This window comes from Arctopsyche grandis, chromosome 6 (genome assembly GCF_051622035.1).
Source record: "Arctopsyche grandis isolate Sample6627 chromosome 6, ASM5162203v2, whole genome shotgun sequence".
Taxonomy (NCBI): Eukaryota; Metazoa; Arthropoda; class Insecta; order Trichoptera; family Hydropsychidae; genus Arctopsyche; species Arctopsyche grandis.
The window spans coordinates 6,060,535-6,085,482 of NC_135360.1; the positions used below are offsets into that span (position 1 = coordinate 6,060,535).

A 24,948-nucleotide genomic window follows, 5' to 3' on the forward strand; every position below is an offset into this window, starting at 1 on the left:
TTTAGGTACCCTCTTTCTTCTATCGTTGACATTTTCCAATTCTTCAGATATGACGTCACTCTTGGGATGGTGCTGTTGTAATAATTTGGCACCATGAGAATTGAGAGCGGCTACTTTTTCATCCTAGAAATGATATTTGTTTAGATTAAATATATAAATACATCTATTTGAAATTTGACTTATATATTACCTGGGTGTTAAGAAGCTTTTCAAAGGCGTCATGTTTTTTCAATTGGGCATGGACTTCTTCAACACTGCTCTGTGGTGAAACATCAGACGTGCCGAGTGCCACTTCGTGAGTTTGACAAAGGTGATTCAACTGCTTGGCTTCTCTCAAGAAGAAATGAAGATCGATCAATTGATCGAGTGCAACTTGTCTGCTCTGCCAGGTGGTGTACAATTTTTTCCGTTCTTCTAATAAAGCCGTGCACTTCTCTTCAACTTCCTGTCAATATATAATAAGTAATCAAATCCAGCACTTTTTATTCTATGGAACGAAAAATTAAAACGAAAGTCTTACAGGCGCCGATCGATGACCAGTTTGAACCATAGCTTGTCCCATATCGAGCACGGCTCGGAACAGATCATCACGAGCTTCGATCTCGGCTTTGGCGGCATCGTGTTCACCTTGCGCAGCTTGAGCGCTACCCACGTCTCGTACGGGAACTTCGGCACTCATGCTGGCACGCAGTCCGGTAGACCATGAAGTCAAATCACGCACCTATGTACATCACGAATATTATTGTATGATTATTTACAAACATATGAGTATGCATGAGCAAGGAAACGTTACTTGTGTGAGGAATCTGTGAAGATCGCAAGCTGCGTGCAGACGTTCACGTCTTTCAGCGGCAGCTTCACGAAGCAAATCCCATCCGTTTGACAGAGCTTCATGTTGTTGGGCGATTTGAGTAGCATTTGTACCAGGATACCGTTGTTGCAATTGGACGGATTCTTCAGCCAACAACTAAAATAAGTGAAAAAATACATTAAATTCGATCCAAATTATTCCACATATCTATGTAGATAGGAGACAGAATTCCGAATATGGCGGGCTTTACTGCGTTAAATATTTGTCATATTGAGAAAGATATTTATTTCCAATAGGTTCACATTTACAGTCCAGAATGGAAAAAGTAAAAAGTGGGAATAGACTTTGATAGATATGTTGGATTTTTAGTGATGCCAAATTAGTATGGAACTTTTGCAACAATTATTGTTAGATAACGGGTAAATTCTGACACGACGCAGTTGATTTGCATTTTATAATCATCCAGAACTTATGGTAAACACTGAGAAAATCAAATAAAGTTTTCAATTTTCGTCTAGCTAGCGCATTGAATAATATCCACTAGTCACAACAAGTCGTTCATGGAAATTTCATTCACCGACAAATAGCTCATGACACTTCGTTCAGATACTTCGTTCATTGATTCCTTCCATTTATTAATATTATATATAATAATACCATAATATTACTTTTTTTTCGCTTAGGTTCGAAATGATCTTGCAAAACGAGTGATTTCGAAAAAAATCGTTATAATGAATACCAAATATTGAAAAAGAAAAGTTTTGTTTGTGTTCCAGCTAAGACGCAATTTTTTCGTCAAAGAATCTTCAGCAATAGTTTTGTTTTCGAAATATTCTAAAGTACACTATTTGATAAATTCACCCCAATCTCTTACCATTTAATGAAACTCACCCAATCTTATAGTTTTGATGTGACGAAAATGTATATTACATTTTAACTCTTACCTCTAGTTTTTGATATACCTAGCCGCATTAAAAAATTACGGACTCGGTATTAAATAATTATTTTCAAAACACAATTTTCGACATTAACTGTAGAACGGGAGATTCTAATGTGGGTTACCTTTAAAAAGCGATTTTTTCAAGAATTGCCTTTGCGAATCGTACACAATATAATAATTTAATTATGAAAAAAAAGCTGGAAAAAATGATTCGATAACGACCCTGCACCGTCCACTTACGAGTTATTTTATATTTGTAAATGAACATACGTATGTGAACGAAATATATGTGAGCGAAATATCGGTTAATGAACCGCCTGTCAACGAAATGAAGCGTCAGTGAGCGACTCATCAGTGAACGAACAGCTGCGTGCAAGTTGTCGGCGAACGGATCTTCCGTGAACGACTAGTCGTATAATCGCAAAGTGCATACACACAATTGTATAATTGCGCAATGCATACATAACATCGGTAAACAGATTATTCGGCACATGAAAAACGCGAATACGGAATATTTGGCTATTGAGTTCTGATTAGTATGATAGTTCGCGTGAATAACTCTCGATGGATGGAATTTTCGGTTGCCAAATGTTCCGTGATCGAGATTATAGTGACGTGTGCAAGATCGATTTGTGCGGAATAATCACCAAACCCATAAAATTATATACATACTTGTCGCTATTGATTCCTTTATATTCAATTTATAATAAATTACTTAATTATTTGTTCACCACAGTAATACAAAAACCTATGTATGTGTGACGTTTAAATTTGTGAGTGAGAATATTTCGAATACTATTTAGTCATGTGGAATAAACTGTATTGTTGCAACTGTACGAACTTGAAGTTGGGCTTCCAGTGCAAGTAGGTCATTCTCGAGTCCTTCGTGTCTGCGCAACAGTGTCATAGCCATGTTCAAGTCTTTGGTCGGCTCCGGTTCGTCTGGGATGGCCGCTCGTTTGTCTTGCAATCGTCCGAGAGCGTCTGTGGCGTCCCGGTGGAAACGATGAATGTCACCAGCAGCGGCTAATCTCTTCGACCTTTTGTCGATTTGATCGACCAACTTTTGCCACGAGTCGCTGAAAAGCGTTTAAGTTCCACAATCAGTATGAGTAATGCAAAAAGTCCAATTCAAAAACATTGAACACGGCTGAAGCACTACAAATAAATAATATATACATATAATGAATAAGTAAGTACTGCTTAAAACGTTTTCTAACTACGTATGTATTTAACCTTTCCTCCCCTGTGATATGTATTTACTACAACTCGACTCTAATAATGGGAATATCGATATGAAATGTAATAGATACGAGGTTCAGAATTTTTGTATTCCTCCGTAATATAATTACGAATTACGTCAATTTATGTGTACAAAATACATATTCATCGGAGCGCGCGGATGTTTTTGGCACCGTAAGGGAAAGGTTAATAACAAGCATTATGATTTTTGGTGAATCTTTGTGAACCCATTGTACTGTAATTGAATTTCATTTGAATGAGTTAAAATGATTAAAACATAAGCAATAAATATTATATGTGTACATAGATAAGCTGCACAAAATCGTCTTAATAGACAATAATACAAAACAGACGACGAAAACAAATATTTGGCCACTTTCACAATTCTTTTCTGTCTATAATGTGAGTTACCATATTGATTTGCGACGTTCTATCATATGTGCAATGTCCTCTAATTCCTCTGGACTTTTCCTCGAGTGTCTGTCATGCAATTATAGATAAAAAAATATTGCACATTTCAAATAATAAATAAGAATTAGATTCTAAAATTGAAAAATTCACCATCAAAACCAAACTTACCCTAGTTGCTCTTGAGTCTTTTCAATGTCGGCTATGTAAGGACTTTCGGACATCACCAGTTTCTTTGCCAACTCTTCGCATTGGTTGAACCTCTCGGAGCCAGCTTCGATTCGGTGACGCAATTCGTCAAATTTCGAACACAAAAGCTGTAAATAATACGAGAGAACTTTATATAAAGCTAGTACAGGAAAGACTACAGTAATAAAAGCCAATTGTACAAATGTTTTAATTAGTTCTTTAAGGGTATGATTTAGCTGTACATTGAGAAAAATATTTTGTATATTAAAAACAAAAATGTTTGTGCATTAACACTTTGTAAGCGGGTAAGTCGCGCGGCCGCCTGAAAGGCGAAAGCGGGCGTGTTTTCGCGATATTGCGGTTTACTCTCAATACTCGCTAAAATTCGTATAACTCTCGAAGTTCTCATTGTATTTCAATAAAATTTTTGATTTGTACTCGCCAGTATCTCCAGATTCTATTTATGAACACCACAACACAAAAAAGTTTTACTTTCACTTATAAATACATATTGTTTTATAGTTTTAAAGTTTTAATTAAAAAATGGCTTATAACATAAATAATAGTTTTATACAATATTTACAAATGGTAATTAATAGTTTACGCGTGTATGACATCTATCAAAGCAGGTACCTTTATGAAGTGGAACGTTACAGAACTCGCAAAAGTATCGGGTTTCACTGCTGTTCTTTTGTGCAGTACACATGGATATTTTTTTGTGCCGCTTGTCATTATGGGTCGTAATTTATGACTTCGTAAATCCATAGATAATCCTAGGGGATGGTCCTTTGTCGTTGCACGCTTCGTTGGTGCTGGTGTTGGTGCATTATTATCGGCAAATATTTGATCCTGATCATCAGCACGAGAAGCCATTTTTGAGAAGCCATTTTTACGGATTAATTCAAATTCAAATTCACGAAAGCGACCAAAAGAACCGAAAAGGTCAGCGTCTTACGGAAACCTACATCTAGGGTGAAATAGGAAGAAACAAGCGAAAGATTGAAAAAAATGGGTGTGACAAATTTCAAACACATGTTACGAGTTTAAATGGTTCCACGAGACAAAATATATAACACAGGTTCCGATTTTATCATTTGTATATGAAGTATGTATCCAGTAATAGAGATGTCGTTGATTAAAAATATTTTAAGAACACGAGTTTTCTCGTAATCCGCAGTCCAAGAGCAGACTACGTGAACACGAGAATTCTCGCGACCCGCCATCAAGCGTTGGGTACTCAAACACGAGAATTCTCGTGACCCGATCACAAAGTGTTAAAAATTTGCAGCATTATTTTCGGTGCATTAAACAATCTCGTATTGTGCATCGGATACAATATTTTGGCATTGTAAATTGACCATTAAAAAATATGAAACGATCATTCGAAAAAATAGATTTTAGCATTAGAATAAAGTGGCAACGTTGCAGTCTTTCACTATTGACAATTGTCAACTGACAAGTGTTTACTTTTGTTTCTCACAAGTGAAATTATAATCTCACTAGTTAAATGTGATCTTAAATAAATAAAACCAACCCTAACTTAACCAAATCATAAATAAATAAAACCTAACCAAACGTTGGTTCGTATTTTGGTATTTGCGACGTTGCCGATACAGTTCATGTCATTTTAATGCACATTTCATCCACTTTTTAAGTAGCAAATATTTTTTTCAATGATCAAAGCAAACTTTCTAATGCAATCTGTATCCGTCATTTAGAAATGCACACAATTTTTTTGCAATGTACAGAAACTTTTTTTAACACTTTGTGATCGGGTCACGAGAATTCTCGTGTTTACGTAGTCTGCTCTTGGACTGCGGGTTATGAGAAAACTCGTGTTCTTAAAATATTTTTAATCAACGACATCTCTATAACTGGATATATACTTCATATACAAATGATAAAATCGGAACCTGTGTTATATATTTTGTCTCGTGGAACCATTTAAACTCGTAACATGTGTTTGAAATTTGTCACACCCATTTTTTTCAATCTATCGCTTGTTTCTTCCTATTTCACCACAAAATGAAATCCAGATGTAAGACATTGACCTTTTCGGTTCTTCTGGTCTCTTTCGTGAATTTTAATTTGAATTAATCCGTAAAAATGGCTTCTTGTGCTGATGATCAGGATGAAATATTTGCCGATAATAATGCAACAACACCAGCACCAAGGAAGCGTGCAAAGACAAAGGACCATCCCCTAAGATTATCTATGGATTTACGAAGTCATAAATTACGGCCCATAATGACAAGCGGCACAAAAAAATATACACATGTACTGCCCAAAAGAAACCCGATACTTTTGCGAGTTCTGTAACGTTCCACTTCATAAAGATACCTGCTTTGATAGATGTCATACACGCGTAAACTATTAATTACCATTTTTAAACATTGTATAGAACTATTATTTATGTTATAAGCCATTTTTAATTAAAACTTTAAAACTATAAAACAATATGTATTTATAAGTGAAAGTAAAACTTTTTTGTGTTGTGATGTTCATAAATAGAATCTGCAGATACTGGTGAGTACAAATCAAAAATTTTATTGAAATACAATGAGAACTTCGAGAGTTTTTATACGAATTTTAGCGAGTATTGAGAGTAAACCGCAATATCGCGAAAATACGCCCGCTTTCTCCTTTCAGGCGGCCGCGCGACCTACCCGCTTACAAAGTGTTGTACAAAAATTTTTTTAAATGCAAATTTATTTGATAAAATGGACGTTTAAATAGTTCTCGTTTTTTAATGCATCGAAAGTTGTACAAACCAAAAGATGTTCATAATCTAAGCCGTAATCTTCACTGGACGCAATGGCAAGTTGTTCCAATATCCACTGTTCCAATTCGGCACTTTCACTGAGATATTCGTGTCTGAAATAAATTTAAACATTACAATTAATGCATACTATTTTGCACTCGATTCAAAATATCGTCCATCTGTAAGAATACTGTCATTAATTTTATGATACGTACCGGCACATGCTTTCAACGAGTGCTTTCTGTCTGAGTGAAGCCAACTTTTGAAGTTCTTTCAAGGATTGAGTCAGCATCGTGTGTTTGTTCAATAAAATGGGAGCGTCTACGTTACCCGCAGCAGCCATCGCTTGAGCACTATGTCCCATTTCGGCTACTATAGCTTCGTACGTATCCAACTCCAATTCGATAGCCTAAAATCAAATCGATCGAAACAGTTTCAAATAGTAAACGGTGACATAATTTAAAGTAAATTGAAGCATACTTTGTGCTTAGTCAGAAGTTGCATGGCATAGTCACGGTCACGACCATGATCGTTAGAGGACAGGGCAACCCTGCGACTTTCGATCCAAGATTCGACATCCAACGCATCGTGCAGAAATTGTTGCGCTCTCAACGACTGTTCAAGTTTTGAGCCTCTTTGAGCCGCGGCCGATTCCAAAGCTTTCCACGATTCTTCCAATTCCTCGCAGAGAACGGCGATCTACAAACCAACGAAATTATTATTCGAGTCGGAATAAAAAAGCAATTCATATGTGTGTGTGTGTATAGCGACCTTGTCTCCGTCGGGTATTCCCTCTTCGATCAATTCCGATCCACGTTCCAAAGTGCGATCGATGCTGGGTCGATGTCCGGCGATTTCGGCGAGAAGCTTCTTGTGCTTCTTGTGGAAACCTTGAGCGGCGTGCAAGTCGTTGCCGACTGTCTCGCTGGCTGCGGCTCCCTTGCGCTCCGATATCCATTGCAATTCGGCGTCCAAAGTAAATTTAAATTTGTGGAATCTACGAATCAAATATGTATATGTATAGTAAATAGAATTTTTGTATTCATTTGACCATTGAATATACACATGCTGTGTAAAATTTGTGGAATTTAGTTTTATAGCCTAAAATAATGCATGTATGAATGATTAAGTTGGCATGCATGAGTAGAATGAATGATGAGATTGGTAATATGTATGTAAAGTGATAGATCGTTGTGGCGCTCCGCCAAGTAAACAATGATTTAAACCGCTCAACGAGTGTCATTTTATAACAAGATCCTGCATATATAATAATTATTTTGGGTAATTTAAAGGAGAACGCGAATGTTCACCGAGCTCACACTATCTAAGAGTTGAAGGATAACATACAAGTGAAAATTCAACGCATTAAATGCTACTTAACCCTTCGAATGCTGACCAACGCCGATCGGCGTTTTGCCAACAAGTCCATCAGCCTGAAATACGTCTATCGACGTTGTTGTAAAAAATAAACAAGAATACTACCCGCTAAGCCTTTCCAGGTAGGATTGAAAAAAAAACTACGTACATAGATAAAGTAAAAATGCATTGAACATGTCTCGTGTAATCCGTGTCAATGTTTATAATGACTGGTTGACACCGGAATTTCTGAATTTATGACAATAGCAGAATTTCTCGATGAAAATCCCTAACTGCCGAGTATTTTAGATTGTGGCTTGGTTTTTAGATTGTGAGCATTACATTTTAACAACAATGAAGAAGATGCAACTAGTTTTGGAAGAATACATTCATTAATAGACTTCTTTTGTTTATTTTATATTGTTGCAAGATATATTAGAGTCTAAATACACATTTACAAAACTCCAAATCCTCGGCGGTAGTTATCTAGGGTTTTTATACCTGCTTTCTATTGGATTTCTAAATAATTCTAGTTGAAGATGTTGGCGAAATTTTCAGCGGACTTTCAACAGAAAAGACGTCAGCACTCAAACATGCTGTGTGAGGGACTTAACATTTTCATTGCCCAAGTTAAAATGGTTATTAGTGATTTTTATTAAAATATATAATTACTTCAATCCTTCTTCCAACATGGCACGCCTCCTTGCCATTGGTTCAGCCAAATCGTCCAAAGCTTGCACGGCAAGTTGGGACTCGATCTGAATATTCTTTGCATCGAAGTGTCCTTCTGCGGCGAGATCGTCGCCCATAGTTTGCAGCTCTTGAATCTTTTGTCTCCATTGCGATATTTCCAATTCAAACGCCTATATGACCATAAAAATGACCACATCAGAATCGAAATATGTACATATGTATATTAATTATAGAGCACAGGGAGTGTGAATCATACCTGATGTTTATTGAGTAGATCTTTACACGTGCGCAAATCTCTCGCAGTGACTTCACCTCCCAATGAGCGTTTCAATGATGCAAGACGATCTCGGGCGCCCTGAGAAGTCACGGCATGATCACGTTGAGCACTGGCTTGACGCAGACCTCGTCCACGGTCGGCTGCAGCTTGACGCAAAGCCTTCCATTTGCTATCGAGTTCGCCCACTCGAGTTTTCACGACTGGCTCTCTAGCTGGCTCCGAAGCAATCACCGATTCTCCACTCTGAATAAAATCAAAATCAGACATATGAACTATGTATTCAATAAAATTAAGGTATTATATTAAAAATGATTATACATCTGCAACATTGCGAAGTTGGGCTTCGTTTGAACGCAGTTCCCTCTCGAAAGCTTCATGTTTCTGGAGTTTCCGCTCCAAATTCATCAAATCCTTGTATGATTGATCGGTAGCCATCCTCATTTTATCTTGAATGAAGGCATCGAGGTCATCAGCTTCGGCCGAGAAATGTTGGTACGCTAACGATGCTTGCAATTGACGACGTCTCTCAGCGGCCAGTAGTCTGACGGCTTCTCGACGATCCTTTACTTGTTCCATTCGAGGTATTATACTATATTGAAAATTTAAATTTAATTTAATTATATAAACAAAAATATTTTAAATTGAATAAAATGAATAAATTTCTTTACTGTTCAGTGGCGTAGTGCTTTTCTTTAGCTAATGAGTGTGCTAAATTGTAGAATGTGCGCAATCTATCGTCTTGAGCGGCAAGTGTGCTTTCAAAGTCTTCATGACGTTTGACGAGGGCTTCTACAGCTTCGACAGAATCCTAAAATTGATTTATTATTATAGCAACGAGCAAATATGATGAATTGTATAAAAAAATGAACTGAAGACTCACCCCTAAATCTTGGAATTCAAGGAAAGCCTCGTGAGCTCCAGTTGAAGCGTCAATCCTATCAGCTTCTCGGTTGAACGACTGAAGTTTAAGACACTCTTTGAGATGCTCGTTTTTCTTCTTCCACTCTATAAAAATTATTCAAATGTAAAATTTCCAATAGCAAAATTTAATTTAACGTGGAAATTATATCACTCACCGTCGTCGATTGTTTTCCTTCCCAATTTGAGGGCTTCAATCTTTTCAGGAACTTCGGCTAGTTTTCGATTGCCTTTCACCAATTTTTCTCCGAGCTCTATGACTTCGTTCAATCTGCAAAAATGAAAAAAAAAATAGTTAAAAAAAGGAAACACAATATATGTATGTTTGTAATATTGAAAACTGACTCATCACGATGAGCATTGATATCATCGAAGAGTTCGTTGTGTTGTTTGATAAGATTCTCGGCAGTTGCAACATCTTTTGCCGTAACTTCGGCAGCCAATTGCTCTTTCACAATCTAAAAGTGATTAAAAACAATATTTAGAATAAAATCATTTCAATTAATAATAGTTATATACATATGTACATATGTGAAAATCACCTGTAACCACGCAAGTAAACTGGCGCTGCTTCTGTTGAAGATCTGATGACCAACAGCATTCTCCAAGCGAGCACGTTTGTCTCGGGCTTTTTCCTCGCACTCTTCCCACATCTTTTGAATTTCTTTTTGGCGAGTCTCAACATTGGCACGCTCATTTGGATACGACGATTTCACACTGAAATCGGACACATCACATTGGATTCATATTTTATTTGAAGACATACTAGTATGTTGAAACAAAGAAAGTAAATGAAATGAACCTTTCGGCGAGCAAATGAACTCGTTCCACTTTTTCTTTCAACGGTGCCAATTCACGTTCCAGCTGCGAGTGTCTTCTCTGCAATGCTCTCACCGTATGTAAATCGGCGCCGAGTTCGTCAGCTTCCAATTGACGGCTCTTCTCTTGGGTCCACTCTCGAGCTTCGTCGCAGGTGCGTTCGAATAGCTCCACACTAATAAATCGAAAATCAATTTTAAATACAATTTATTAGTTACCTAAAGAAGCATATGTTTGTTTTTCAAGTAATATGGGGAGTAGAGAATGTGTTTATATCAGGGCTGTGGAGTCGTAAGAAATCTACCAACTCGGACTAATTTTTATTATTTTCTAAAATCGTTTCACGTATTTTGTTGTGTTGTGGCCAAAACCGATTGTTTCCTCCGTCACTATTTTTTTTTCATTCTCATTTTTTATTACAAACCTCCTTTACGTTTCACATTAACACGTCATTTTTTATATCTCTTATCTCTTATCCGATCGTTTTCATACTTTGCCATATTGCTCATTTTGGTCATCAATATACGTTAATGTGTCGTCTGCCATTACGTTGGAGATAAAATATCGTATACAACGCGTTTCAAGTTTCTGATTTTTCGGATTACTTGACGTTTATTAAATTAAATTGATTTGTTGGTGTATGTAATTCATTCATATTAATGTACTTATTATTTATTTATAACTATTTCATTACTAATCATTCAATAGATTGGGCTACATGTCAAAATCGCTATTATTTTTATTACTAACAATTTTATACGTTATACAATTAAAATCGTTCAAGTTGGAGTCGGAGTCGAATCATAAGATAAAGTCGTAGTCGGTAAATTTTGAACTGACTCCACAGCCCTGGTTTATATTAATAATTTATTTTAAGCACATCCATTTCTCATATTTTAAAAGAAATCAATGTATTTAAACCTATGACAAAAAAATAGATATAAATTGAATTCGCCATTTTGTCCGGGACGTTTCATCGTGATACCGGAATATACATATGTAGATGAAAATTGTGCATAGTTAAGACTGAAAGTGGATTGTAGAAACTTTCACGACACACTTGTTCGATAAATATATCATTAAATTGTTTTTTAATACACAATACCGCTAAGTATTTATTACCTTGAAGCGCCTTCGAGACTTTTTTCCTTCTGCGCTCGGAGCCTATTGAGATTGTCCCAGAGCCGATGAATCTGAGACGCTCGTGCAGTAACTCGTTCTAGTTGTGGATGTCTCTGTTGGGTCAATTCTTGCACAGCAGAGTCTATATTTGCCAGACGAGAGCTGCTCGCTGATAAATCGGTTACAAATTTCTAAAAACAAATACATATATTTATACGCATATATAAAAACAAATGGCAAAATCAATTATTAATTAATTTCACACACCTCATATTTTCTCTTAGCTTCGTCGACAGTGTCTGCAGGATCGTCTGTTTTCAATAGCTTTTCTTTATCCTTTATCCAACGTTCCAAATCGTCACAATCGCCGTAGAAGGCATATAACCTAATGGCGTCCTCTAAAGCAGCATGACGCTCAGCCGCAAGCTTCAATAAATTATCTACAAATTAAACATAAACTTATTAAATCATTCCGAATATTATTACAATCGAATTTTATAAACAAGTATTTAAATTATACCATAACTAGCATTGATGTGTTGACGACGGACATCCACGCTGTCTTCAGTTGTTGATAATTTAGCAGCTTTAGCTCGGGGTATCGACTTTCTGCGTCCAGGTTGTCGGACGCGTACGGTTTGTTTCATCAATACGGTCTTTTTGACACGTTGAACCGTGCGTACTTTTTCGGCCTTGCGAACTTGTACCTATAAAAATATAAATTTATATAAATTGGCACTATAAAAATATATGAAAATTTCGTACTAGTTTCCAATTCTTACTGGAACAATCTTCGGCTCTATTTCTTTGACGTAATTGGCCGGTACGAACCCATCAGTGCCGTCGCTTTTCCTGACCGACCACCAATCAGGGTTTGTTTTGTTCATTAGGAACATCACTTCACCTTTGGACATGACCATACCTTGGCCGGTGAATGGATATAAAGCTCTCACCTGAAAGTTAAAACACTCATTATTAACACAAGTACATACATATGATCATTATTATATACAAAATTTAAAAGACTGGACTTCACTCAACAAAGAGGGCCAAAAAAGTGAAAATATATAATGTGTTTTATTTAAATCACATTGTTTTGGGGAGAAAAAGGGTAGTTTCATCTAATTTTATCAAAATCTTTCGCCAATTTTCAAGATAAAATTGACAAATATACAATGGCTTAATAGTATAAAATTTTTAATTATCTGTAATTATATCTCACTTGAGGAAAATTTCTCTGTTCCGTGACAGTTTTATGCTCGAGGCGTTCGACTGGTTCTTCTTCCCATACTTCCGTGGGCACTAGGCGAGTTTCGTTGACCCATTCTTCGCCATTATCGATTTCAATAGTTGCCGGATCTGGCTCACTCGATAGCTATAATATGATTTATTACATTTACACACCATAAATTGTACATTATATTATAATAAATAATGGGAAGCATTTGCCGTACTTGTAAAGAATCAATTCCTTGAGCGATGAGGCGATCAGCTTGTGTATTGAGTGTTCCCAATTCTGGTTGATAAGCGGCCAATTCACCCTGTAGCGTTCGATGTCGACTGAGCAATGCTTGAGCCGATGGTTGATCGCTGCCCAAGTCGGAAGAGCTCACCAGAGACATTTTTTCTTTCAACCAAGACTCGGCTTCATTAGCATCAGCGTAAAACTACAACGATAAATATTGTGAGTAATAGATAAATTTGGACAGAGTTGATGAACGAAATATATACGATACCTGATAAGCTTCGGCAGCTTCTCTCAAATGTTTTTCTCGAATGTCGGCCAACTCCCTCAATTGCTGCCAATGATTTTCTAGACTTTCAAGACGTTTACCTATTTCCGCACTTGTTGGATGTTTTTCTTCAATCAAACTAAAAAATTTAAATAGATTGTTTTCAATACATATTCAATATATTAATTTAATCAAGAATTCAAAGAAAAAGCATTACCTATTTCCCTTCGAAGTGACTTTAGCTGTGTGTCTCTCCCTAGCTCTCATTTCGTGCCTGAGAGCAGTGTGCTTTTGTTGGAGACTTAAAACTGCTCGCAAATCTTTAGCAGTTACACCCGTACGACAAATCCGTTGACGTTCCGTAACCCAACCTGAAAATACGTAAAAATAATTAAACAAAAACCACTTATACATACACATATATAGATAAAAAAAGATATCCTTACTTTCTTCTTCTTCATGATCTTCAATAAATTGATACAAATTTCGGGCATACTCCAAGCGAGCTTTTCTTTCTTTGGCGGCTGCTACTAATCTGTTTTCAATAAAATATAGTCAGCAAAAATCTTACATATACGGAACAAAATATACAAATTATAAAACTAACTCATCGTATTCTTTTTGCAATTGGACTACGCGTTGCTCCAACATTTCGCGAGGTTGTTGTTGAGCTTGGATAGTCGTAGGAGGCAAAGCTTTGACTTGTCGAGCGAGTTTACGTGCTGTTTCACCCAAAGAACCCAACTGCAGCTCTTGTAAGGCCAATTGCTGAGCGGCCTCTTCCACGCCGATGAGATGTGGACCGACGTCGTCGGATATGAGCTGAGACTGCACAATAAAGCATAAAAAACCTTAGCTCAACTGGTTTCCACTATATTTTGAAAACGTAGAAAGAAAAGTTACCCTCAATTGTGCAATGGATGATAGTGCAGTGTCGACTTCTCGTAATAGAGTCATCAATGCGGACAGTGACGCTAGAGCATCGTGATGATGTTGCAGAAGCTCTAACGATTCGTCCCAGCGCTTACGTACCGCCTCAGCCGTTCCTTTGACGGCTTCAGCTCCGTGATAGTTTTCTTTCACCAACTCTTCAGCCATTGCCGAAAGGTCTTCCACTCTCTCAGTTCTGGAATTAATTCATATTTACACATATTCATGATTTTAAAACGATGTTTCATACATTTTGGATACTTTGAGTGGTGTTATACATACCTTGCCATTATATCGGCTGATATGGCTTCATGCTTTTTGACCGTAGCGTCTACTTGCGTGAGATTGGATCCATAGCGTGGATCAGATAGAACTTGTATCATTTCTTTCAAATAACCTTGACGCAAGACAGCCTAGAAAATAAATTGATAAAATTCATACAGTTGTATTGAGAGACTACGTGTACGGAAAGTTCTTTGGTATTCTGGAGTTGCGAAATTAATATCGAACTAAGCGAATTTTTTACCATTGATAAATATCGTTAATGCCCGATTCACCAGATGTACAAATCTTTTCTATCCACCAATTTGTCATAACAAGACATCATTTAATGGTATGGATAATTGCCCTGACCTTTTTGCTGACTCTTTCAGTACTTTTAGGGTTAAGGTGAAGAAGCAAATCTGTGGTTGATTTGCTTCTTCACCTTCATTGTCATTCATTATTTACTATTTTTGTAATTTTTCATTTTTGTTTTCTTTATATTACCATGTGGTGCTCACTGTACTTGGAATATAATATTTTCATTTATATTTGTATCTTTTTTGTCTCACTGCTTTCGTTTATATTTTATTTTGTATGTGTGCCAATTTAAATAAAAAATAAAATAAATGACGTAATTTTTGTTGTCTTTTCTAATATTTACATCTAAATTTATGATATTGTATGTGGAAACCGGCTAATTCAAACGAAAATTACAGCTTGGTCTATTTGATAATTCCTGAATAGCCACATTCACATAAATAAGTGATTTTAGATAAAATATGTAAGTTTAGACACTTAAATACATATATTTATAGACTAAAGTTTAAAAGACATTTAAAAAATTCGATTATTATGCAATATAAAACATTTATCCATAAAAATTTGTTTTTTGAGAATTATAGCTATAAATATGGGTTTGTAAACGATTACACGACAAGTTGTTCATGGAAATTTCTTTCACCCATAACTCGCTCACTGACACTTCGTTCACAACAAACCGCTCAGGACTGTTAGTCTGCAACCAGTTCACGTTCGGTTCACAGAAATGTCGTTTATAGATATTTCATTGACAGATGGTTCGTTAACTGATATTTTGTTAAACCATGTAAAATATAAAAGAACTTTCCGATATACATAATAAAAACAGATCAAAAATATTATACTTTAGTGTTAAATTTGTAATTAAGATGTTCGAGCTTTTGCTGCCGAAGCAGTTCTTCACGTAGTGCGACTTCACGCTGATGTTCAGCGGCCTCCAAACGTCTCCACGCATGCTCGAGTTGGACTGGCTGCTGCCATTCGGCTGGAGTGAAAGCTTCACGCCACATAGACTTAGCCACCGTGTTGATGTGAAAGAATAATGCTTCAATTTCTACCCTTTCTTTGTACCTAAAAAGTCAAACCACATATAAATACATCCACTGTAAAACAATTTTTACTATAAATTAAATAATATAAACGCACTTTGGTGGTTTCTCGACTGTTCTATACTGCTTGAACGCAAGTAGAAGTTGTTGTACGCCGTCTAAGGAATTTGGGAAAGATCGGTCGCCGAGTTCTTCGATTTTCAAACGAATCCATTCTAAAAGATTGGAAACCAATTGGGAATATTGACTTTTTTTAGCATCGGCATCCATCAATTGACCAACAATCTAATAAAACAAAAATTGCAATAATAATATCATAATTAAATACATACACAATAAATAAAATAAAAACATTCACAAACGTTAGCTATTCTTCGTCCTATTTTTTGTTCATTCTTCATACGAGCGAAAGTGTGGTAATAACTAGCTACGTAAGTTATGACAGATTTTTCATCTGGTCTGTTCGTATCCACGTCTGAAAGTTTAAGCATGAATAAAAGATTGTTTCCAAATTATTACAACATATAATAAATAGATGTGTTACCTTCGGCATCGAGCAGCGGTGGTATACCCAACTGATCGTTGGCAACTTCAAAAGCATGATTAAGATTATCCATATTGGAATTGGCATGGAGACGGCTGTAGTCGAATAGATCGGGACGGTGAGAGTGGATAAGGGCATTGAAACCGAGACCTGTACGCCACGAATCTGTAAAGTTGTGAATGTGTACGCCATGATAGCCGTTTGTTTTGCGTTGACACCATAAGAGTAGAGCGTCTTTGGCTGATTTCTTTTCGGATGATTCATTTTCTTCATCCTATACATTAAAATGGAATAAATTAAACAATATAAATAAAAAGAAGGTTGCGTGGGAAGAAATATTACATAATACTTACGACATCGATTTCAATTTCTTGAATTTGGAACCGTAGAATGATTGTCCATATTAAACCAAGAATCAAACGTGGATTTCCGTCGACTATATCTTCAGCTCCGATGGATTCCAAACGCACCTAAAAATGAATTGAATATATCAGGTATTATCGCAAGCAATTTTTGGTCTTATTCAAATCAAATTCAAACTTTAGACACACCACTTTCTGACGAAAGTCTGCATTGAAAACGGGAACAATTTAAACTTCCATTTTATGAAATAAATGTGCATGTAAAAAATTTTTTGTACATTTAAAAAAGTTTCTGTACATGACAGAAAAATTGTGTGCATTTCTAAATGACGGATACAGATTGCATTAAAAATTTTGCTTTTGATCATTGAAAAAAATATTTGCTACTTAAAAAGCGGATGAAATGTGTATTAAAATGGCAGATGAACTGTATCGGGAACGTCGCGAATACCAAAATATGAACCGACAACGACCAACGCTCCTCTCTACTGGATTCCTTCTATTTTACTCTTCGGCTTGCGACCTACGACCTTGGCTTCGACTGTACGACCTGACATCATCATTCATATTCACACGTAATACGAAAATAAAAGTAAACACTAACAGTTGACAGTTGTTAAAGCGGAAGACTGCAACGTTGCCTCTTTTTGTATCTATTTTAATGCTAAAATTTATTTTTTCGAATGATCGTTTCAAATTTTTTAATGGTCACTTTATAATGCCAAAATATTTTATTCGATGGACAATACGAGATTGTTTAATACACCGAAAATAATGCAAATTTTTAATGCACAAACATTTTTTTTAAGATACAATATATTTTTCTCAATGTACAGTTAAATCGCACCCATTGAAAACTCATTTTACCGAATAAATGAAATCAGCAATGCACAAATTTTACAAAATGAGTCAAAATTGGACCTATTTCACGAATTAGAGCCGGGCCGCACCGTGCGACTTTGTCGGCCAACTAGTTGCGCGCAAAAAAATGTATGGAAATGTGTGCGACAAACAAGTTGACGGGTGTGGCATGTCCCATCTACCTGCATGCATTGGTCTGGTCGCCCTCAACCAAGTCGCTCGCAAGTCGCACGGTGCGGTCCGACCCTTAGGCAATGGAATACTTAGTGCAATGGAATACATTGTGAAGCCGTAACAATCTCAATGTAATATTTGCATGAAAATAATTTATAATTACCTTAGTGTGTAAAAAGGCTAAACTCTTATTGACATTTTCAATTTTGTGCACTCTCATACGGCCGCTGTTCGGTCTAGCCAACTTTTCACCGCTGATGATTTCCAATAATTTTAAAAGTTTACGTCCATCAGCTAAGTCCGTGAACAAGTCCTCCACTTCCATACGAGCCTAAAATCAAAAGCGCGATTAGTTAAATACAACTCGTTTTCAATATTGAGACAATATGAATGTGTCGTTGCACCTTTTGAAGGAACGAATTCATCCATTTCGTGAACGTCTTCTTTTGGATGTGGAGCCTTTCTTCTTGCAGTGCCTTAATGCGGCCCTGTTCAAATTTGAGCACATCCTCGCGCTGAGTCATGTTGCTACGCTGTTGCGACTGTGCCGCATATCCTCCCGGCTCGTTAAATTTCGGTACTACAAAACAATCACATAACCATCAGTCTAGAAGTGAATCAAAACGCCCGGAAAGCTAACAAACACATTATTATTCACACCTTCAAGCTAAAAACACATAGAAATGAGCCGGCCAGCTGAACAAATTGCCGCCTGTGTGAGATGAGTTCCGGAATGACCATACAGTTAAAACTGTTCGATGAATAATGATACAAACAAAAAAAATCAAGGATTAAAAGGTGAGGAATGACATTATGAGTTAAGCTTGCGTTGATTGGGGAAGTGAATATGTATGTATGTATGTTTATATAAATCGTTTGAATCAAATTACTAGCATGTTAAAATGTGTATATTTGAAATTATAAATTCCTTTCATTCTTATTTATTTATTTATAATGACTTTTAAGCTATCAATTATTTCCACTCTCATAATCTTATCAATTCAAACACACAATAGATATTGTATATATACATACGTTCTTCTAATAAATTCTTCAATATAATAGTTTTTGTTCTGCTTTTGTAACCTTTGTATAATGGTCTCCACTCAACATACAGTTGTTCAGCAACAAATCTAATCCACAAAGTGGATCTAGTTTATGAAATCTTTCAATGTATCTGTTCTTAAAATGATCTCTTCTCGTGATAGAAACGAAACCACAGCAATTGATAGGTCTACCAATAGTAGTCGGCCAATTAAAAGTAAAATCTAAGCCAATATATAGGTTTTTCATTCCAACTGACATTGAAAAGGGGTCAATTTGAAATGAAAAAGGGTCAATTTCGAATGAAAAACCTGTACTATCGATTAGTATAAGGCATAATTTTGGTAATCTGAGAATTCTAACAGGAGACGGCCAATCTTTGTTTTTTGAGAAGCACAAGATCTCGCCAGCAACGTATTTGGCCGGGACTTGAACCCAAGACAAATCTACTGGTATGCAATAGCTCTATCAATGCACTAAGCTGTGCCTTTTTAAACTTTTATGTAATCAACTATTATAAACTGACCAATTGCTGTAATCTCTTCCATATATGTATGTATGCATACAAAATAATATAAGAATAAAATGTTTCAAAAATTATAAAAGTCCTTTGTAAAAAAAATAAATATGGTCACTGCTTTTGATACTCATACATCATATCTGACAAGATGTAACAGATATAATGTAAAATTCATGCTCATGCATTTAAAAAAAAAGGAATCACCAAATGTATCATGCTCTAATGTAAAAGTGTTGAAAAATGTAAAAAAGAAACATGCACAAAAAAAAAATAGGAAAAATGAAAACGAAACCAATCCATCATAAAAAAAAGGTGAAAATGTAACAGACACATACAAAAAACAAGAAAAAAGCTAATGAACTGATGACATACTGGCGAAGAATCGACTCACCAACACATCCATTACACCTGCAAGATAATTGAACAAGCTCAAAAATAAAAGTACCCAAATTCGAAACAATCAAAACAATCCCATTGATTCAGTTGTAATATGGAAATGAGCAGAGATTTTGAAGCATGCTAGTGTGAAGTGCGGACAACGTGGCCCGTCCCCTCTTTACCATATTTCCGTCCCGTCGTCTGAAACTCCTGATATGCTGCATTGTAATGTTTCCCCTGCATGATCGGAGACGCATGAGGTAATTTTGAACGGAGAGCTGCCTCTTCAGTTTTGTCCAAGAAGGCAAACAAACTCCTATGCTCGTTCTAACGCCAATACGTTCCCGATAATTCTGTCAGCATTGAACAATTCAAATTAGTTAACCGAAACCCATTACGTACACATACATAAATTCCTGAAAAATATATTATAGCAATGTGTGGGATTGAACGTGCATCCTTTTTTTTTATCACAGCGATAAAATATGGCCGTCTGTTGAAACTTAGACAGTAAATTGAAAATTGTTAATATGAGCACACATACGAGTGCTAATTTTAAATGGTTATACTTTTTTTTGTATATTACAAGTTTATTGATTGTATGATTTGGTTTAAATGAACGCTGTTCATTTTCTTACCAGTCAAAAATGAAAAAAGCTTTGACTTACTCAAAAATATGTGTAAATTTCCACGTTCAATATGGCGAATGGGATATCGTTTGTATAATCGCAATTTCTGATAAATGATAACAGATAAAGGTACCAGGTGCGGAAACTACTTCATGTTAAAACTGTTTGTGAACGACAGTGAAAAAGTTGAGAAAAATCGATATTTTGACAAATTCGAACTCGGAATCGATCACTGATTACATTTCCACGATTTAAAAAAAAATGTGTGTGTATTTGAGATAAAACCAGAGAAAAATACCTCAGAAAGAGTATGTGAGAGATTCAACGTTCTCAGCAATTAATCAAGTTTGCAAAATCTTTCCCTGAAGTTTTTGAATAAATCTCTCCATTGTTTCGGCTGCGTGTGCAAACGAGCACGATGCAATAGAACAATACTATGCACAAAAAAAAGCAAAAAATTCTAAACGAAGCTTCCTTATATTTCGAAAGTTAAGTTGATTGTCATATAAAATAACTCGGCCTGTTTTATTCAATCAAATCATTAAGTTGGATGCGGGTTTACTGTATTTTCCCGAAACTACCCAAAACTTGCTGATTGGACAAGCACTAGAACTTAGATGTAAAGTATATGTAATATATATACATTAATTAAGAAGAGTCCAAAAATAGATCATAAATATATGGAAGTCTAATATAATATATGTAGTATTTCATATATTTTATTTTAAATAGTATTTCGTTTATTTTGAATAGCATTTAATTTATTTCGAATAACTTTTCATTTGAATGCTATTTCATTTATTTAAAAAATTTATATGAATTCAATTAATTCAAAATCCAATCTCCAATAACGAGTCAGATATTTAGGTTCTTGCTATATTATATGAATAATATTTTTGCGTGGACGTGAAAAGGGGGCTTCCAGAATCGGAGAGAAAGACGCAGGATGTTGTAGAAGGTGTTTATTCGTGTGCTCTCATCAGCGCTCCGGGTCGGAATGGTTTCCAAGCCGAGAGCGCCCCATATTTATACCCGTTTGGGCTCCACAACGATTGGTCGATGAGTGGGGCGATCCCTTTGGACGTTACATACGGCTTATTCATTCGGCGAGGACATTTTGGCGCGAACGAGAGATCAGGTGATTAGAGCGCTCGTAAGCCATCGGTCCACGAGCGCCACCCACCTTAATCTCTGCGTTACAATATTTTTAATAATGCTTCATAAATATATTTTTTTAATTATACGATATATGTATGTATGTATGTAGGTTGATCTAAATTTTTACTTTATCTATGTACGTAGTAACAACAGATGAATTTTTTGATCATGAGAAAATTCGATATCAAGATTTCAACTGATTCGACCTCAGAATCCATCACTGATAACATTTTCTTTTTTAGTTTACCGACGTTGATTGTATAGGCAACGGTGTGCATTGGGGTTGAATTCAACGATTTCACCCCCTAAATGAGTCTTCCCAAAGTTGAGACCTATTTCAGTAGAATATTTATGCCAGAATTAGGCGAAATGAAAAGTTTCGGCAAAATAATGTCTGGTTTTCAAGAAAATATTGACAAATAAATATACAATTATATAGAAATAAGGATTCGAGATTTAGCGTTTGTCTACTGCACTAAGACTACTGAAATGAAATTTAATATAGCGCCTAACTTTATAAGTTTAAGAACCGTCTTTCTACGAATGCTAGCAGTACGCTTAAACAAATCAATCGGTAAGGTATAAAACCATTCGAGGGCAGATAAGCTGAAGCTAAAGCCAACAGAATGAAATATCAATCGGGTCGATTTCAACGAGTAAGCGAAACGATGAAAACACGGGGAATTCGCAGACGGGAAGCCATACTAGTACTATTACGGTCCGAAGAACTTGAGGCTTAGAATTTTAGACGTGTGAATACGTACAAAATATAATAAGTTAGTAAAATCTTCAATAGCATAATATAAACGCAAATGCAATTTCAAATGTTTCAATATGCCGATACCAAGTAAGATATTCACCGAATGCGAATAAATATAATCAGTGCGCACTAATGAGGCGAACTAAATATAATATAATATGTATAAAATAAATTGAAACAAAAAAAAACTGACACAACTGCATTTCTGGCGATCGCTCGGTAAAAAAATCAACACTTTTGAGATTAAAAAATAGTATTAAGTAGAACGATCGGATTTTAGATTGAGCTGTTAGTCTCATAACGACATTTTAAGAGCTCCTAGGCAAGATGTTGTCATTTAAAATTGAAATAATTAAAGTACGGTAGAGATGTGTGTAGTCGGTGAATGACCCAGAACCATGCGAAGTGAATCATTTCGTTTTCGATAAAAATGGCTCGTTATTTAATTTAAACTCGGATTAAGATGATGTACTAATTCTCATAGATGAGTTATTGTTACAAAAAAAAAAGACTTAAGTCGAAAAATGGGGCTACTTTCGCGTGAGGTCTAACTGCCAGGCACATGCAGTTGCGCGTCAACAACGATCACAGTTTTGTAGTTTCTTTCATATAACCACCACATCTGCTATAGCACCGAGAAGATTATTGTTCCCGTAAAAAAAAAGTAATTAACTTCATTCTCTTGTGTTTACCAAGTTGCAAAGTGATTGATTGGAAACATCAGCTCAAATCTTCAGAATTCATGATGGGCAGTGGATGTGCGGTTGATCTGTTGCAATGATTGAGCCGTATCGTTCTCCAACGAAAGGATCTCTCAGATTGTATTAGTTGGGAGGGGTGGTGGCCTCATGTTGAGGGTTTTATAGTTCGATTTCATTGACCTTTAAACGGCTTTAATTAACACCTATTTATTTCATTCGGCAGGTGTGCGTTTTTAGTGGAATTTTTGCAATTTTGGGTCGCAATGACATCTGAGGGAGAGCGGCGTGAGAGACAATGGAGCCATTGTTTGTCTGGACAGCGTTTCGGAAACGAGCGCGCGCCTCGTTGTGAGATCACTTCCTCTGGCATACATACTTACTATATGTACGTGTTATACATAATATGTACGCGGGAATGCAGTGTAGCTAGCCAGCTCGTCTGGGCGTGAGCGATCTGCCCCAGTGCCGGCTTTACGCGCTGATGATCATCATCGTCGTCGGAGATCTCTTTCTCCTGTCACTCATCGGGCCGGAATACCTCTGAAGATCTCCCGAGTGACGAAATTTGGTGAGCAAGTAGTGCAATTCGAATTTGCGGGAGGGGTAGAGGATGCCGATTTCATTGGAACCGTGAGAGCAATTACGTGAGATAAATTAGCAAACTCTAACAGGTGACGGTCGATCTGGATTTAGCATCCATCCAGATCTTGATAGACTATCGAGACGTAATCATCGAGATAACCAAAGAAATTGTTCGATTCCAGCCGTGATTTGAGCCTACGACCTCTCTACAGGTAAACAATCGCTTAATCAGTGAACTATGCTGTGGCTATGTGCTTGAGCACCTCGCGGACCTAACTCTAGTGGAAGCAGTAGTTACAAGAATAAGGTTTTACAGGAAGAAATGCGTGCTGTCGTTCAACTAAGCAGCAGAATAAAAAACATTATCCATTTGGTTTTTCTGAAAGACTATTGATCTTTGAAACTATATATCTCATGAAAGGGTAGAAATAAAAATACACACTTTCTATTGGTCAGTTATGAGTCAACTTATGACTAAGGGACGGCGATCGGTTTCTATTTGGGCAAAAAATTGGGTCCACCATTGTCAACCTTTATTTTGCTCTCTAGCTTTTCAGTATAAAATAAATTGACAATGGGCAACCCCTCTATCATGGGAAATATAAACCGAGCGCCTATCCTTAGTTATGACCTATTTCCAAGTTAACTAAAATGAGGCATAACTTATGACCCATAAAAGTTTAAGAGATTCTTAAACAATTTTTAGATTGTTAACCTTTCCACCGCGTACGACTACTATACATGTCCTAGCGAACATGCCCTCAGCGCGTGAGACACGCATAGTTGTCTTGGAAGTTCTAACCTGCATAAGAGCCGTCTATTGTGTTAAAATTTTATAACTTGGTTGAAAATATTATTAAATGTATACTTTACCAAATTCAATAGATGGCAGTAGTCAAAAAAAATTCAATATAGGCTAAAATAATTTATAAAATATTACAACCAATATTTATAGTCGAAAACGCGATAACAAAATCCGCAAAAAAGCAGCCGCGTACAGGGCACGTTCGCTAAATTTGGTAACGCGGGCAAAGGGTTACACAAGTTTCATAGCATATAAAGTTCAAAAATAAAAATATAAGTATGTATATATGGACGTATATGTAGGATTTGGTTTTGAACGTGCAGAGTGTGTAGTTAGCGAGCGTGTATAGTTCAGTGCTAGGTAACTATCTAACTGATGGAGGGCACTTGACCTATGTACATATGTCAGGCCTGACGTAAAGACGTACAATAAAACTCTGTTTGGTCTAATCTTTGGATCATTTCGAACCTTTTGAATCTTAATCCTACCTGTATATAAATATATAAGCATTAAAAGAAAGAAAATAAGGCATTTGGAATGTAATACAGTTTGAAACAAACAAATTAGAATAAAAAAAAAGAGGAAGGAGGGTAAAAATGA

At 36.2% G+C, this 24,948-nt stretch overlaps 2 protein-coding genes across 2 annotated transcripts in view; one reads left to right on the top strand and one right to left on the bottom strand.

Moving 5' to 3' along the window:
- The window catches only part of LOC143913041 (uncharacterized), a 478,228-nt gene that overhangs the window by 353,598 nt on the left and 99,682 nt on the right, over window positions 1–24,948 (top strand). The window lies entirely within an intron of this gene.
- kst (spectrin beta chain, non-erythrocytic 5 kst) overlaps window positions 1–24,948 on the bottom strand; it is an 89,497-nt gene that overhangs the window by 18,235 nt on the left and 46,314 nt on the right. The window contains exons 2-41 of the mRNA XM_077432466.1: window positions 19,896–20,066; window positions 18,176–18,351; window positions 17,935–18,102; window positions 16,728–16,844; window positions 16,375–16,648; window positions 16,193–16,305; window positions 15,928–16,115; window positions 15,627–15,852; window positions 14,482–14,612; window positions 14,173–14,395; window positions 13,877–14,097; window positions 13,716–13,804; window positions 13,487–13,640; window positions 13,273–13,408; window positions 12,991–13,203; window positions 12,759–12,911; window positions 12,319–12,489; window positions 12,057–12,243; window positions 11,804–11,976; window positions 11,537–11,727; window positions 10,398–10,589; window positions 10,138–10,312; window positions 9,941–10,053; window positions 9,754–9,866; window positions 9,558–9,682; window positions 9,346–9,485; window positions 8,996–9,266; window positions 8,657–8,920; window positions 8,380–8,570; window positions 7,123–7,348; window positions 6,832–7,050; window positions 6,567–6,760; window positions 6,362–6,464; window positions 3,573–3,718; window positions 3,405–3,473; window positions 2,593–2,830; window positions 794–967; window positions 521–721; window positions 191–445; window positions 10–123 (exon numbers count right to left, since the gene is read on the bottom strand). Of these exons, the coding sequence (XP_077288592.1) occupies window positions 10–123; window positions 191–445; window positions 521–721; window positions 794–967; window positions 2,593–2,830; window positions 3,405–3,473; window positions 3,573–3,718; window positions 6,362–6,464; window positions 6,567–6,760; window positions 6,832–7,050; window positions 7,123–7,348; window positions 8,380–8,570; window positions 8,657–8,920; window positions 8,996–9,266; window positions 9,346–9,485; window positions 9,558–9,682; window positions 9,754–9,866; window positions 9,941–10,053; window positions 10,138–10,312; window positions 10,398–10,589; window positions 11,537–11,727; window positions 11,804–11,976; window positions 12,057–12,243; window positions 12,319–12,489; window positions 12,759–12,911; window positions 12,991–13,203; window positions 13,273–13,408; window positions 13,487–13,640; window positions 13,716–13,804; window positions 13,877–14,097; window positions 14,173–14,395; window positions 14,482–14,612; window positions 15,627–15,852; window positions 15,928–16,115; window positions 16,193–16,305; window positions 16,375–16,648; window positions 16,728–16,844; window positions 17,935–18,102; window positions 18,176–18,351; window positions 19,896–19,956 (6,888 nt within the window). The 5' untranslated portion in view covers window positions 19,957–20,066. The remainder of the gene's footprint in view (window positions 1–9; window positions 124–190; window positions 446–520; window positions 722–793; window positions 968–2,592; window positions 2,831–3,404; window positions 3,474–3,572; window positions 3,719–6,361; window positions 6,465–6,566; window positions 6,761–6,831; window positions 7,051–7,122; window positions 7,349–8,379; window positions 8,571–8,656; window positions 8,921–8,995; window positions 9,267–9,345; window positions 9,486–9,557; window positions 9,683–9,753; window positions 9,867–9,940; window positions 10,054–10,137; window positions 10,313–10,397; window positions 10,590–11,536; window positions 11,728–11,803; window positions 11,977–12,056; window positions 12,244–12,318; window positions 12,490–12,758; window positions 12,912–12,990; window positions 13,204–13,272; window positions 13,409–13,486; window positions 13,641–13,715; window positions 13,805–13,876; window positions 14,098–14,172; window positions 14,396–14,481; window positions 14,613–15,626; window positions 15,853–15,927; window positions 16,116–16,192; window positions 16,306–16,374; window positions 16,649–16,727; window positions 16,845–17,934; window positions 18,103–18,175; window positions 18,352–19,895; window positions 20,067–24,948) is intronic.